Source organism: Camellia sinensis, chromosome 8 (assembly GCF_055761805.1).
Source record: "Camellia sinensis isolate YWXY chromosome 8, ASM5576180v1, whole genome shotgun sequence".
Taxonomy (NCBI): domain Eukaryota; kingdom Viridiplantae; phylum Streptophyta; class Magnoliopsida; order Ericales; family Theaceae; genus Camellia; species Camellia sinensis.
This window is the reverse complement of record NC_138968.1, coordinates 8,113,222-8,127,946: the sequence shown is the minus strand read 5'-3', so window position 1 is coordinate 8,127,946 and position 14,725 is coordinate 8,113,222. Positions and strand designations below refer to the sequence as shown.

At 34.4% G+C, this 14,725-nt stretch overlaps 1 protein-coding gene across 4 annotated transcripts; it reads left to right on the top strand.

Moving 5' to 3' along the window:
- Window positions 1-245: 245 nt before the first annotated feature.
- Window positions 246-12,617, top strand: LOC114299124 (phospholipid scramblase family protein C343.06c). Of its 4 annotated transcripts, none has more exons than XM_082884646.1 (13): window positions 279-420; window positions 1,031-1,205; window positions 1,482-2,135; window positions 2,384-2,470; window positions 3,538-3,579; window positions 3,711-3,755; window positions 5,423-5,488; window positions 5,574-5,630; window positions 5,746-5,807; window positions 6,859-6,979; window positions 9,172-9,249; window positions 9,638-9,744; window positions 12,296-12,617. In XM_082884646.1, exons 3-13 carry the CDS (start codon window positions 1,506-1,508, stop codon window positions 12,324-12,326), a joined length of 1,326 nt encoding a protein of 441 aa, XP_082740772.1. In that variant the 5' UTR covers window positions 279-420; window positions 1,031-1,205; window positions 1,482-1,505; the 3' UTR covers window positions 12,327-12,617. The 4 variants fall into 4 exon arrangements, with proteins under 4 accessions (XP_028099633.2, XP_082740772.1, XP_082740774.1 ...); XM_082884647.1 differs by lacking the exon at window positions 1,031-1,205 and adding an exon at window positions 532-719 and having other exon boundaries at window positions 289-420; XM_028243832.2 differs by lacking the exon at window positions 1,031-1,205 and having other exon boundaries at window positions 246-420.
- Window positions 12,618-14,725: the final 2,108 nt, after the last annotated feature.

Here is a 14,725-nt window from a genome sequence, read left to right as displayed (position 1 = left end):
ATTTTGTTTAGTTCAAATTTTTTGATAAAATTTTTCAAAATAACTTTCTATCTCCTACACATCAATCAATTACTTTTTCTCTTGCTCATCTCTCCTCTCTAATTCTCAATCATTTTTTTCTCTCACATATATTTACTTAATTATAACAAAATATCAAATTATTTTAAACTTCTAAACTCCAAAATTATTTTCAAAATATATAACCAAACAAACCAAATAAATTTTTAAACCCCTCTCCAAAATTTATAAAAAAAATTTATTTCAAGACGCTCACACCCGTAGTTTTTTGTCCCGCTGACCAATGATTAAAATTCCGTGCCACAGCTGGGGCGTAAATGTCCCAAAGACGAAAGGAAAAAGCTAAAGATGAGCCTCGCCTCGCCTCCCCCAAACCCCCCGAGAATCAACCATTAGATTCAGGTGCTTTCTATCAGTTCTTTCTTTGGTTCTTGTTATCTAATTTGTTACAGATTACACACATACATGTTTATTGGATAAATTTTCAACTGATCCATTCCATTTGATTTCTAGGGTTTCAATTCAAGGCTTCTTGTCATAGTTTAAACGATTCTTTTGTTCGAATAACAATGTGCGTTCTGTTTGGCTAGACTGAAAGTAGTTCCCAAGTTTCTCTATGGAAAAATATAGTTCCTTATAAGGGCTTCAGTTGTCCACGCCATGAAAATGACTACTGTTATTTTTTTTGATCAGCAAAGATGGTGAGAAACCAACACTAGCACCACAAACACTTGAAGCCAAAACCCAAAATGACTACTGTTATTAGCGCTTTATATTTTTTAATTGTGTGCTAATATTGTGGCATTAGTGCAAATAAACCGTGAACTGAATGTTCAAGAATTTGAAGTTGGTTTTCTCTCTAAGAATCAAATTTAGCCCGGTTGTTGCATAAATATGCGCTGCACATTCACATGCTTAAGATGCATTTAAGATTTAAGCTTGCCAACCTATTGATGCCTTGCTAATTAATCTTTCTTGACCTGTGTTTTGTTTTGTGTCCCTCTTCAAACAGATGTATGTAAGGCCATCTCCAGCCCTTACTCAAATTTGAGTAAAAAAACTTTATTTGATACGAAGTACTCCAGTCCATCGGACAAACTCAGTTCTAAGCAGAAATTTGAGTGAAAGCCTTACACTGTGTTTGGTTGGGGGATTTGAGAAGGGATTTGGAAACGGAAGGAGAAAAGGTAGGTGAAATGTAATTTCACACACTTTTCCTTTCCATTTCCAAATCACATCCTAAATCTCTCGACCAAACACAGCGTTAGATTTGTAAATTTGAAAGCTTCAAAATGGTCTTGAAAAATTTGACTCCTTGACTTGGGTAAAAAAATGGGTAAAACTTATTTTGATATAAGTTTGAGTTAAGGAGTTGAGAGGTTTTCAATTGATTTTTGATATAGGTTTGAGTCGAGAGTTGGAGATGCCCTAACTTTATGTTTTCTTGGTTGTCACTTGTGCAGCTTATTTCAGTCTGGCCTGGTTAGATGAATTGGATAAAGGGTTTGCGCTTACTTACCAATCTTTCTAAACCCACTGGGGAAATTTCCAAGTGTGGTGCATCACAGTGTTCTAGTGTCAATAAGCACCAAAATGGTATCCTTGATGCTGAAAATATTACACCACTGTGTTTGCAACAACAAAGAGGATGTCTAGCAGTAAACTCATTCCAGCAGCCGAGTTTGGGTCCTAAAGATATTGATCTTCAAGACACATTGATTGTATCCAGAAATATGTTGGGAAAATTTGAACTTGCTTCTTGTATTCAAGGAAATACCCTTAGGCTGAAAAGACCTGCAGTGACGGTTTCTCGTAGGTATGGACAGAGTGCCCAAGATGATCCAAAATTGGATAGAGACTTTCTAGTACAGCTCTGGGTTGCCGATAAAAAACAAAAAAGGTCTAGAGCAAAACGAAGAGGGAAAGTTGTTAACTATGCAAACAATGGTGAAACAGTTTATACTAATCAATCTTCTTTCCAACCTCCACTTGGAAGATGGTTTTCGGGCACATCTATTACAGAAGAAAAATCAGATGATCATGTGAGACCAGTTTTGAAGCAACCGCCTCTTAGCCAGTCTGCCACAGGTGCATTGAAACCAGCATCTCTGGAGGAGGTGAGTTGACTTGATTTGCTTGTACGATTTTATGTGCATTGTCTGTATTTTATCACCTTAGAAAAAACCTGTTACAGTGGCCGGACTCTTTCTTTTTTTGCAACTTGTTTATTTATTTTAATTTATTTTCTAGCTTAAGATCTTGATGTTTTGTATTTTCTATTTGCATGTTTTTTTATCATTCTAAGTTGCATCAAGATGATGTCTTCTTTGTTTTTGTTTTGTTTTGTTTTTTAATTTTATAAAAGGCTCGGGTTGCACCTCTTCTTGCAAGGTCCAATTTGCTGATTACTAGGGATATAGAATGGGCAAATCTTGTATTTGGTTTTGAGCAGGTAATTCTAAAACCCCAACCAATTAGTTCACATCTATCTATATAAGCATTTGATACACATCATAATCATCCCTAATGAACCTCCTTGCATAGGCAACTGATTCTTTTACGTTTTGTCTGGGTTTATTTGTCTTGGTGGGCTGCATCCTGCATGATGTATGATTTCTTATGTTTCAAATGTTGTCAAGATCCAAGTCAAATTTTATGAAATAGATATCAATGTTTGGTATGTGATACTTGATCCAAAGGATGACTAGATAAAGTTTATATGGAGGCCTGACTGAATATTGATAGAATACCCATGTGTTTGTGTGCCAGTGGAACAATCCCCCACCAAACATTGAGATATGATATGAATTATTGTAATAGGCAAATTTTTGGGTTTTTTTTTTTTTTGTGTGGTAACTTACCGCACATGATAGAAGGATTAGTTGGGCTACATCCACTTTTTTGGGGGGGAGCCTTCCCTTCTTCATCAATCCGAAAGAAGAGGGGTTCAATCCACCTACCAAGGGACTTTACCAACTAAACTAGTTGACAACTTCATCGTATTATAAGTTATTTTAAAAGGTTTTGACTAGAGTTTGTGGGGGGAATTGTATATTCCTACACAATACAAAGGTATAGTTTTTGGTGTATACTCCGTGTGTACAAGGTTAGTGGCCCTTTGAGGCACTTTTTCTAATATATCTGAATTATCAAAAAAAAAAAAAAAAAAGGATGAAGATGAATAATTTATTGGGTTTTGAGTCATACAGCAATCAGGTCAACAGCAAAAAAGAAGGCACTTATCTAGCCATGCCATCTTCATGAGAATCCAACCAGAGGTAGTTTCAACTATGATGGTGTATACTGTGGCTGATGAATGCATTGTTGTATTTGACTGCCCTGAGTACAAAACATATGCTCCATTTTGAAGTAATCTTTTAACGCCAAGGTTATTCACATGTCCATGTTTTACTGCATTATCATCTCTCATTTTTTTTTTTTTTTTTTTTTTTTACATATTCAATATTGCTTGCTTCTAGTTGAGTCTTCACAACCAATTTTTGTGATATGGAATTGCAGGAAAACCGATATGCAATAGTAGACATCTGCTATCCCCAATCAGTATGTAGCTTTTCCACTTCATTCCAACCTCTTAATGTTCAGTCGTGGATGTAGTTGAGGTTTAAATAGATTGGCTTATACTGCTTAATTAGAGATTCTAGCAATTTCTGATAGTAATTGTTGTTTTTCAGCCTGCGGGTCTTATCCGTGAACAAAGTAACTTGATTGCCAGACAGGTATAACATATATTTTCAAGCTTGTTTATTTTTTCAGTTGTTCCTGTTCATTTACTTGTTTAGCACAAACACGTTAATCCTCGTGATTCAATTTGTGTGAGTATTTTGTTTTTGGGGCCAGCTCAAACTATTATTCCCAATCAGTTTTCCATCCTAATCCTTAGATGTAAGAAATTTTAATGTCTTTTGTTGAGAGATCACCTAGATGTTTTGCGAAATTCATCATCAAACACTTCAAGCTCTTGTCTTGTAGTTTTAAGCTGGTTTGTCTAAACTGTATCTGTGATCCCCTGGTTCCTCCAAATACATGTGCAGCATATTGTATTGATTAGTTGGCCACCTTCTATGCCACTTTTTTCTGCAGTAACCGCACTTTAATTTCCAGACTTCTATGTAGGTAACTTTTTCAACGGATCATAGGGACTGAAATAGTTTCCATTAGCAAGCTTGATACAAAGAGCAGATAAATTCATGTAGCTTGGATGACCTGAATTCAATCTATTAGAATAAAGGTCCCAAACCTCAAATATTGACCAGGGGTGGCGGATCCACATAGTAGTAAGTGGGGTCAACTAACCCCACTGAGTTTCAAAAACAAGAACAGTTCAACAGGAAAATTTCTATGATGTTTGGATTTTATACAATTTGACCCCACTTGAATCTACGGAAAAAATGAGTCCACTTCTTAATAATAAAATATTCTGTAAAAGTTTGCAAATCCTTTCAAATTTTATGAATCTTTTAATTTTTGTTTTTTGTTTTTTTGTTTTTTTCTCTCTCTCTTTATATATGCAATATTGATAACTATCTTTATGCCTCACGTCTTGCTCACATTCCAATAGACCCTTATTTTGGTAGAATAACATTTGTATTGTTAAAAATCATAGTTAATGACCTGAACCCATTGGGAATTTTCACATCATGAGACTATTTGAGACCATTTAGGTAGGAGGAAGTAATCTGGTATATGGTACTCTTTTTGCCGTGTTAGTTGGCATTTAATCACTGAAGGTAAACAGTGATAAGAAGAAGACCTCGACCCTGTGTTATCAAAAAACACTAATACCCTAGCAAATTAAGTATTGGTACATGCGTTCCGAAACATGGTACACTTCCGTTCCAGAATGGTAAATTTAGTGATCCGAAACAATCCCAAAAGTTTTTTTCCAATATATTTCCTTAGGAGGAAAAAAAATCAAATATAATGAACTAAAATATGAAGTGAGTTAAGTTTTGACAAGACAAGAACATCAAAAATGAAAAAAAAAAATTAAAAATACATTTTATTAGATGCGTAATAGTTAAAAGAAAATTTCTCTAGAAGTACCTTAAATTGTTAAGTGCAATATATACAAGTCTGTTCCTGTCGTATCACATTTTAGAGCATGTGGCCCACCACGTTTCCATTCCTATTCCGTGTACCAGAACGATCCACGTTCCAGGTAACATAGCCTCGACCACTATCTCTTGCATTACGTTGGTAATCTGGCATATGACATTCTTTTTGCCGTTTTAGTTGGACATTCAATCACAGAAGGTAAACAGTGATTGACGGGTATATGCTGATACCATGCCTCCATTATCTTTGGAATTACTAAAAATGGGATTTGCTTAACTTTTTTGGTATTTGCTTCTACTAAGTGCAATATTGTTGTGCTTCAATACAGTTGCTTCGTTCAAGGCGCCCTTTCGTGGCATACATAACTGATGCCATGGGCAATGAGCTGTTTAGGGTGAGGACGTTGTGCACAATTATTGCTATTCATTTTGTTTATTATTGCTGTTGCTGCTTTAGGGCTTACTTGATTCTACTTTTAGGTTCGAAGGCCCTTTTGGTGGATAACCAGCTCAATTTATGCAGAGATAGACGGTAAGGTATGGCAGTCAAAATCTTATGTTGTACCATATTTGTGGTTTATTATTGAGCTGGTTATTCAAACAGTATGCAATCATAAAACTAGTTCTTAACATTCAAGTTATCTGTTTGTAGAAGGTTGGTGTTGTTCACAGAAGATGGCATCTATGGAAGAGGGTCTATGATTTGTACTTGGGGTAACTTTTTTGTGCCATTATTTGAGTTCATCTGTTGATGATTTATCTTTTCCTGTTCAACCAAGGGCATGCCTTCCTTTTCTTACCATGTAAAGTTTAGATTAAAATTGATAATTTTTGGCACTTTATTTGTCAATCCCCTGACTAGTAGTAAAGTAGCTAGAGACACAATGATTGACTCGAAATTGGAGAAATTGAAAATGGGCTCTTCCTCAAGTAGTATGAAGAGTCAAATTATTGATCCTAAATGGCAAGGTTGTGCCTGAAAATATTAGAATGACATCTTCAAATTTAAAAAATATATATTTTATTTTATTTTATTTTAGGTGGGACTTTTGGAATTATTTAACAACCTTAAAAAAAATTCTCAAGGAATTCCCCATGATACTTACTATGAAATGATGTTCTAAGAAGATATGGAGGGGGTTGTAATTTGAAATGCTAAGAAAAAGAAAGAACTACTGACTTTCTAAAACGAATTTTGTGATTTAAGTCCTAATATCATAAATTTGTAAACCACCTTCTATGATATGAGAAATAGAAAATTCCTCTTCAATATTTTTTAAGTCTGAAAGTGTTGAGGCATTGCTTAGATTGATTCACCAGTTGATGCAACAGAAAAGTTGAGTCAACTCTTCTTTTCTTTTCTTTTTTTAAATAATTTTTTTTTAATAATAATAAAATATTGGCTCTTTGATTTCTATTGACACCAAAACATACGCATACCCAATGCTTTGTGTATAGGATGTGTTGAGTTGATTACCATGGGACATCACCTTCATAACATTTCACTACTACTTGGCTTGTCTGCCTCTTTTGGGCCAAATGAAGTGCTTAGGGTGATTCTTGCTTGTTTTACAAATTAGAGATGCCATTTTGTTTGTAATCCATTTCTTAGAATGTGGGAGCTTCTACTCCCTGCTGGGTCTAATTCCCCAAACTTCCTCACTTCACCTCTGAGGTCCATTTTTGATTTGTAATTAATTTTGTTCCAGGGGCTTCTATCATATGTATCAATGGCTACAACTTTAAATCAATGTGTTGTTTGTAGGAATAAGCAGTTTGCTGTGGTTGAGAATCCTGGCTTTTGGAACTGGACATTTAATTTGAAGGACATTGATGGGCAAATGCTGGCTCAAGTAGATCGTGACTGGAGGGGTTTTGGTTTTGAGGTAGTCTCTTCACTTTTCAGTGTTTTTTATGTTTATATACTCAGTATTGAGATTCATTGACTTTATGTTGCCCCCATTTACTATTATATATTTTAGTAGTGTGCAGTGTATATATTTTTCTCTTCTTAAGAACAAATGCTTAAAATTTCTAATTGTTCTATCTCATGGTCTAAACTCTATTTGAAAGCTGGTGACTCATGATTTTGTTTATGATTAGATAGTATTATCATTTCCTTATGTTATGTTGGGCTTGAATTCATGTAGGTGCTGTTCTTGGCCCATTGGTGTAGAGAAATTGTAATCATGGTTATCAAAATCCCGATCCGGATCGTCTACGATTGTAGTTGGGTAAACGATCCGGATCACACTAGGATCTTAAAGTGACTATGATCCTAGTCATGAAATCGTGTAGAATCGCACTACGATCCTGATCCTACTAGAAAAAAGGTTCTTATTATTTATTTCTTATATATGTATGTATGTGTATATTTATATAAGAAATTGGACTATAAACTCTTTTTCTAAACATTTCCTCTATTATGTTAACATAAAAGATGCATTATATCAAATTTATCATTTTTCTTTAATGATTTTAAAATTATTTAAGATACATTATCATTATAGATAATTTTCTGTTTTATTTTACATTGAAAGTAAAATCTTACGATTAACAATCCTTGGGACTATCGGATTGGGGAAAAATCCTTGAATTAATTGTGGTGCACTTTCAGGAAACTCCTTGTTGAGGGCTTGTGCACTTTGGGGATTAGTCGGGTTTTGATCCGGACAATCCGGTGCCAATAAAAAAAAGTAGAATCTTACGATCATCGATCCGATCCTCAAGTCCTTCCCAATGATCCTACCTTGAATCAAGGTTGTTAAAATCGGGATCCTAGGTAGGGTCGTTGAGAAGGACTTGTGGATCGGATCGTAGAATCGTAAGATTCTCCTTTTAATGTAAAATAAAATGAAAAATTATCCGTAATGATAATGTACCTTAAATAATTTTAAAATCATTAAAGAAAAATTATAAATTTGCTATAATGCATCTTTTATGTTAATGTAAATTAGAGATGTTTAGAGAAATAGTTTATAGTCGAATTTATGATATAAATATACACATACACATACATATATACATAAGAAATAAATAATAAGAATTTTTTTAAGTAGGATCGGGATCGTAGTGTGATTCTACATGATTTTATGACTAGGATCGTAGTCATTTTAAGATCTTACTGAATTTAAGATCCTAGTGCGATCTGAATCGTTTACCCCAACTACGATCGGGATTCTGATAACCATCCCTAGGATCCTGATTTTAACAACCTTGATTGTAATTTGTATAGTGGTGGCGGACCTAGTGGTGGCGGACCTGGTGGTGACTGTATGGAAATATAGCTGCATGCATGATCATGTGGTGAACATGGTAAAAAATATTGTTAAATTGGTGTTGATATATTGAATTTAATGAGGTTCTAGATTTGGCTCATTTTAAAGACTAGTATTTGGGGACTTTTGGTTGCATTCATCACTATAATCTTTGTGCATATTTGTGTGAATGGGATACTATGCAACATATGTGGTCTTTTTGTTGATTGTGAAGATATTAGCAAGCATGTTGAATGGTTTCCATGTAAGTTACAATATGATTACTAGGATGGAGAAAAAATTGAATAATGAAGAAAACACTCGTGGGACTCCAAGTACAAAAGGGAAAGATTGAGAATAAGGTTGGCCATAAAACCCCACAGCCGCTAACACCATGTAATTTTACAAAATATAGGATTTTGATGGTTGGCTCCAGGATTAATGATTCGACACCAAAATCCGTAAGACCTAGAACCTTCCATATAATAGGTTTGGAGTTCAATGATTCTTTACCGAAATTTTGTTATTACATTGTACTTGAGTTACTTTGGCTCATTGGGGTGTCATCCTTTTTTGTGTGGATATCATCTGGATATTATCCTTGTTGGATTGTTTTGTGTGAAATTGTTACCAGATATCCGAAGTATATTGGCTTTAAATCATAATTGAATCAATGGGCCTAGCTCTAACCTACAGGATGTTTGCATCTAGCTGAGCTCTTTGCTGTATTATATTCTATAAATATGTTTTTGATTTTGCACTGGTTCCTTAATACTGGCTCTTCAATGTTGCTTATATTTTTCTTGAAAACTATGATGCAGATCTTCACTGATGCTGGCCAATATGTGATCCGATTTGGAAGTGCTGATGCCAGCCCAAACATTGGTCCAGCTGGAGTGGTAAACTACCAGAACATATACTGAAAGAATTTTAGTTTCTGAATGTGTAGTCATTGTGGTAGGTTAAGGTTAGTGTTTTGAGATTTAGGTTGTGTTTGGATGATGGATTTGGATAAGAAAAGGCGAGGGAAATGAAGAAAAAAATTAGCTTATATTTCATCACATTTCCCTCGCTTTTTTCTTCTCCATTTCAAATCCCTATCCAAATTCATGATCTAAACACCGCCTTAATTGATAACTAGTGTTTGAGCCCCTTACTTTTAAGGACCATTGCTTGGTGCAATGGAAAAAGCACAGGACAAGCTTGAAAGCAGTGTTTTTTGAGATTGAGGACATGTACTTTGTGCAAACAATGGCAGAGTATAATTATGCAGTTTGCTTTCTGTAGGTTCAAGAGTTGGAAGTCGCTCGCCCCTTAACTCTATCAGAGAGAGCAGTAGCTGTTGCACTTGCGGTGTCACTGGATAATGACTATTTCTCAAGACATGGAGGCTGGTAAGTTCATTTCTATTTGTGTTTGAATATTATACTGCAAATGTGCTGTGTGCGCTTCAAACGCAGACAGCTTCCATCGTATTCTTTATGATCTGTTCTTTTTTAACTTTGCTATGTTATTGTATTTTGATTCTGCAATTTTTCATTGCTGTTTTAAGTTTTAGCGTAAATTACAGATACAGTCCCTAGGGTTTGCTTAAAATACAGATTGCTTCCCATGGTTTGAAAAATTACAAATATCTTCTTTTAGAATTTTTTATTTAATAGAATTAATTGAAAAAATGAAATTTCTAACTGTTCTCTTGTACAATAATACCTGAATTACTAATTGAACATCATTAAAAACTGTTAATTGACTTGATAATTTATTAATAAAAGGGTTTATTTGTCATGAAATTAGAAACTCCAGGGGGGTGAAGTAATTTCCCGAACCATAGGAGGTAATTTGTATTTTAAGCAAATCTCAGGAAATATATTTGTAATTTACCCTAATTTTATTAGTTCTATTTTTTCATAATTTATTCTTGGGGCTAGTCAACACTAGGCTATCGATGCTTTATGAGACAAAACATTGGGCAACTAAGAAGCAACATGTACATTAAATGAGTGTAGTTGGGATGAGAATGCTTAATTAGATGGATGTGCGATAAACCAAACCAAACCAATCCAAGCCTTAAGTCCCATCAAATGGGGTCGGCTACATGAATCCTTCTTCTCCACGCGGCCCTATCAAAGGCCATTTCATTAGTCAAATTAAGTAGATTCATATCTCTACTTAAAACGCTAATCAACGTTAATCTAGGCCTACCCTGTCCCCTAACACTTCCATCTACCGTTACAGTATCGCATCTCTTCACTACTGCCTCTGTTGGTCTCCGTTGAATATGACCAAACCATCTCAAACGATTCTCTCTCAACTTATCTTCTATCGGTGCTACTCTTACCCATTCCCGAATACACTCATTCCTAATCCTGTCTTGTCTAGTTTTACCACACATCCACCTTAGCATCCTCATCTCAGCCACACTCATCTTATCTACATGTTGTTTTTTGGTTGCCCTACACTCCGTCCCATACAACATAGCTGGTCTAATAGCCGTTCTATAAAACTTACCTTTTAGTCTAGTGGGTATTCGTTTATCGCACAATACTCTAGACGCACTTCTCCACTTACACCATCCTGCCTTAATCCTATGAGCCACATCTGCATCAATCTCTCCCGCTGTTGTGATAATCGACCCTAAATAACGAAAATTTTCACTCTTAGGCAATTCTTGGTTCTCAATCTTCACTTCTCCTTTGCTTTCATTGTTACTGTTACTAAATTTACATTCCATGTATTCTGTCTTAGTTCTGCTTATCTGAAATCCTTTAGATTCAAGAGATTTTCTCCAAATCTCTAACTTTGTGTTAACTCCTTCTCTAGTCTCATCCACTAGCACAATATCGTCTGCAAAAAGCATGCACTATGGCACGTCATCCTGAATATTTATCGTTAACTCGTCCATAACTAAAGCAAAAAGATAAGGACTTAAGGTAGATCCTGGTGTAACCCTACAGTGATAGGAAATTCATTTGTCTCTCCAGCTGGCGATCTAATAGTGGTTACCACCCCTTCATATATGTTTCTAATCACGTCAATGTAACCTTCTGTCACTCCTTTCTTCTCTAACACCCACCGTATTATATCCCGGGGCATTCTGTCATATGCTTTCTCAAGGTCGATAAACACCATATGAATGTCTCTTTTCTTTTTTTATACTTTTTTATTACTCTCCTCAAAAGATAGATCGCTTCCATTGTTGACCTACCAGGCATGTGCGATAAGACCAGAAAAAATAGAATTCGAAATGAACATAGTTGTGAAATGGTGTAAGAGTAGCACTTACTGAAGATAAGTTAAGAGAGGACATGTTAAGATAGTTTGGTCATGTACAACAAAGATTTATAGATGCAACGGTAAGAAAAAGTGATAGGATCACAATAAATGGAGATGCTGGGGGGAGGGGAAGACCCAAGTTGACATAGGATGTGATAGTGAAAAAGATATGAATTTAATTTAACTAAACATATGGCACTTTATAGAGTGGAATAGTAGAAAAAAGATTCATGTAGCTAATTCTATATGATTGGGACACAAGGTTTAGTTTGGTTTGATTTGGCTAGCCAACACTAGGGCTACCCCTTTCCAACCACCCCTTCAATTACTAGTGGTGCTGTAGTCTCTCATTGGTCTCCCAACAATGGGGAGGGTTGTGGAAGAGGATCATCTCTGGCACTTTCTTCCTCCAACCATCATCCAACACTTGATCCAAAGACTAAAAAATATGCTAATGACTAGCTGTTAAATTGTGGCCATTGGATGAAGTGCTGAAAGATGGCCGGAGAAAGAAAGTGATGGAGAGGATCCAGATCCGTTGTGGTTGAGGCGCACAAGACATTTTTTTATGTGTAAGAAAAAAAAAATCATACAATGCACTCAAAAGCTGTGACAGGTTTGGTTTCTTTCTTATTGCTAGGAAATGATTAATTTTGTTTCGTTTCTTTCCAGGGCAATTCCTTTTGTTGCAGTTGGTGAATAACATTTTCAGGTTGCTGTTGCTGATATGCTTGTTATCTGCAGAAGACAAGTAGAGTGTTGTACAGAGAGAGATCTATGTTGTGTTTCCCTTAATCTGCTCCCCTCTTCTAAAAACTGCATCACTCAATTTCTATACATGTATTTGTAATTGTTTGTTGCCAATGCCGTCATCATTGGCATTGATGGAAAATTTACAATTTTGAGGATTCTTAAAAAGGAATTTTGTAATTTTCCGTCAATTATAGCCTAGCTGTAATATGTGGAAATGAAATAATGGCAACATTGTAGACGACTCTCATTCATGTTGCTTTTGTTGTGTGGGAGGCCCACTAGAGACTGACTGTTTGGGGCGAGAGAAGATGTACTTTGATAGAAAATGAATCTGTGCAAGTTCGAAACAATACTGCATGGCTGCAGTAGCCAAGCATGCAAAGGTTTAACACATATAGCAAACAATTGTTTCCATGTGTTGATGCAATTTGAGAATTCATTTATCTACATGCAAAGGTTTAACACAAATAACTAGGGATGTGCGGTGTGATTCGGATGGTTTGAGAGAAATTATAAATTGAATGACGGATTGGTGGATTTCTAACTAATTATTCAGTATTTGCGTAATATATAATATTAATTTATATAATATTTTTTATATATATAATATAAATTAATTTTATATAATATTTTTCATAAATATAATTACTAATTTGTAGTAAATTTTATATTTTAAATCTCTCTTACACTTATTTTTTCAATTAAAAATTCTAACTTCGAATTTTTTGTATTTAAAGGATTAGGCGCTAATCTATTACGTCCATAAGGCAAGCTATCACAAAATGACCAAACCAGTCATGTATATATATTTTGTTTTCAAATCAAACCCCACAGAAACCAGCGTCTCTCTCCTTCTCCTTCTCCTGGACTTGTCTTTGTCTTGTTGAGCCGCAAGAGATTTGTAGATTGGCCTTAGATTTGTAAACCCTAACCACCATGCTGTTGCAGATTTATCAGATTTGAGTCTCCATTCGACATCACCATCCCACCGATCTGCCTCACCCACCGCCTCTTCCTCCGCCATGGTTAGTCGATATCGTGACCTCAATCATCGCCGGTCTGGATAGATTGATCCGTGAAGGCATATTTCAACATATGTAGTGCAATGTTTGTAGATCGTGATTGTGATTCTTCATGATCATGATGGTGATCCATGTATGTAATGTTTGTATATATATATATGTAATATATAGGCACATTTCAACATATATATGTTTCAACAAATATATGTATGTATGTATATGTAATTTTTTTTTTGTCTGACCGATATGCAATATATGTTTGTATATATGTTTATATATATATATGTTTGTGTATATACATTTATATATGTATGTATGTATGCATGTCCTTATATATTTGCTGGTGTTGATGATGATGATGATATTAAGAAATAGATTGCAACAAATTCAAAAAAAAAAATGAGAAATATGACAATGGAACTGTATTTAACAGATAGAATTTAGTTTGATGAAACATATTTGTAATAGCATCAAATTCACAGATATGTTGTTGAGTTCTCATTTTTTTTTTTTTTTTGGTTATTGTCGTTGTTGGTGATGATGATGATGATGAATGTTGTTGATGAAGGAGAACTAGATTGCAATAGATTAAAAAAAAATTGGACAGATCTGTTCAAAAATTAGAACAGATAATAAAATTTGAACATATTAAATTCGAGAAAAAGAAAGAGAGAAGGGAGGTATACAAATTCAACAGATAGGGAGACATAAAAGGGAGGTAAAAATTCAACCTAGGAAGAGAAAAGAGGTGAAAAATTCAACAAATAGAGAGAAAAAAAAAGAAAAGAAAAGAGAGAACAGACAGAGAGAGTCAAAAATTGTGTGAATTTGAACATATAAAAAAAAATAAAGTTATAAAAATTCAATAGATAAAAAAATATTTGAATAGATAGATATAAATTTGAACAGATAGTCAATGAAAAATCAAATAGATAAAAAAAATCCACAAACAAATTAAGGGATAAAATTAAAAATAAAATATCATTCCAAAACAACAAAATGACTTACCACCAAATTATTTCACAAAAAGTTGATATTTTATGAACAAAAAATATTCACTAGACTTAATGCCTTAGACTTTCCTTACCTTGAATTTTTCAACAATTTGCTCTTTTTATTTTGATATTTTGTTAGAGATTAAAAAAAATATATATATATATATGTATGTATTAACTATGGTAAAGTAGAGAGATTTTGAAGACATTATAAAATTTAAAATTTAATCTACGACTAACAAATAAAACGGTACAAATTGATACGAATCGATGTGATTTTAACAAATTACACGATATTTTGCACAACCCTACAAATAACAAACAATTGTTAC

Excerpts from the sequence above, each read along its gene's own strand:
- LOC114299124 (XM_028243832.2), top strand. The coding sequence starts at position 1,506 with ATGAATTGGATAAAGGGTTTGCGCTTACTTACCAATCTTTCTAAACCC. Across the intron at positions 5,489-5,573 it reads TGGGCAATGAGCTGTTTAGG|GTTCGAAGGCCCTTTTGGTG; the intron begins GTGAGGACGTTG and ends TTCTACTTTTAG. Across the intron at positions 5,808-6,858 it reads GTCTATGATTTGTACTTGGG|GAATAAGCAGTTTGCTGTGG; the intron begins GTAACTTTTTTG and ends TGTTGTTTGTAG.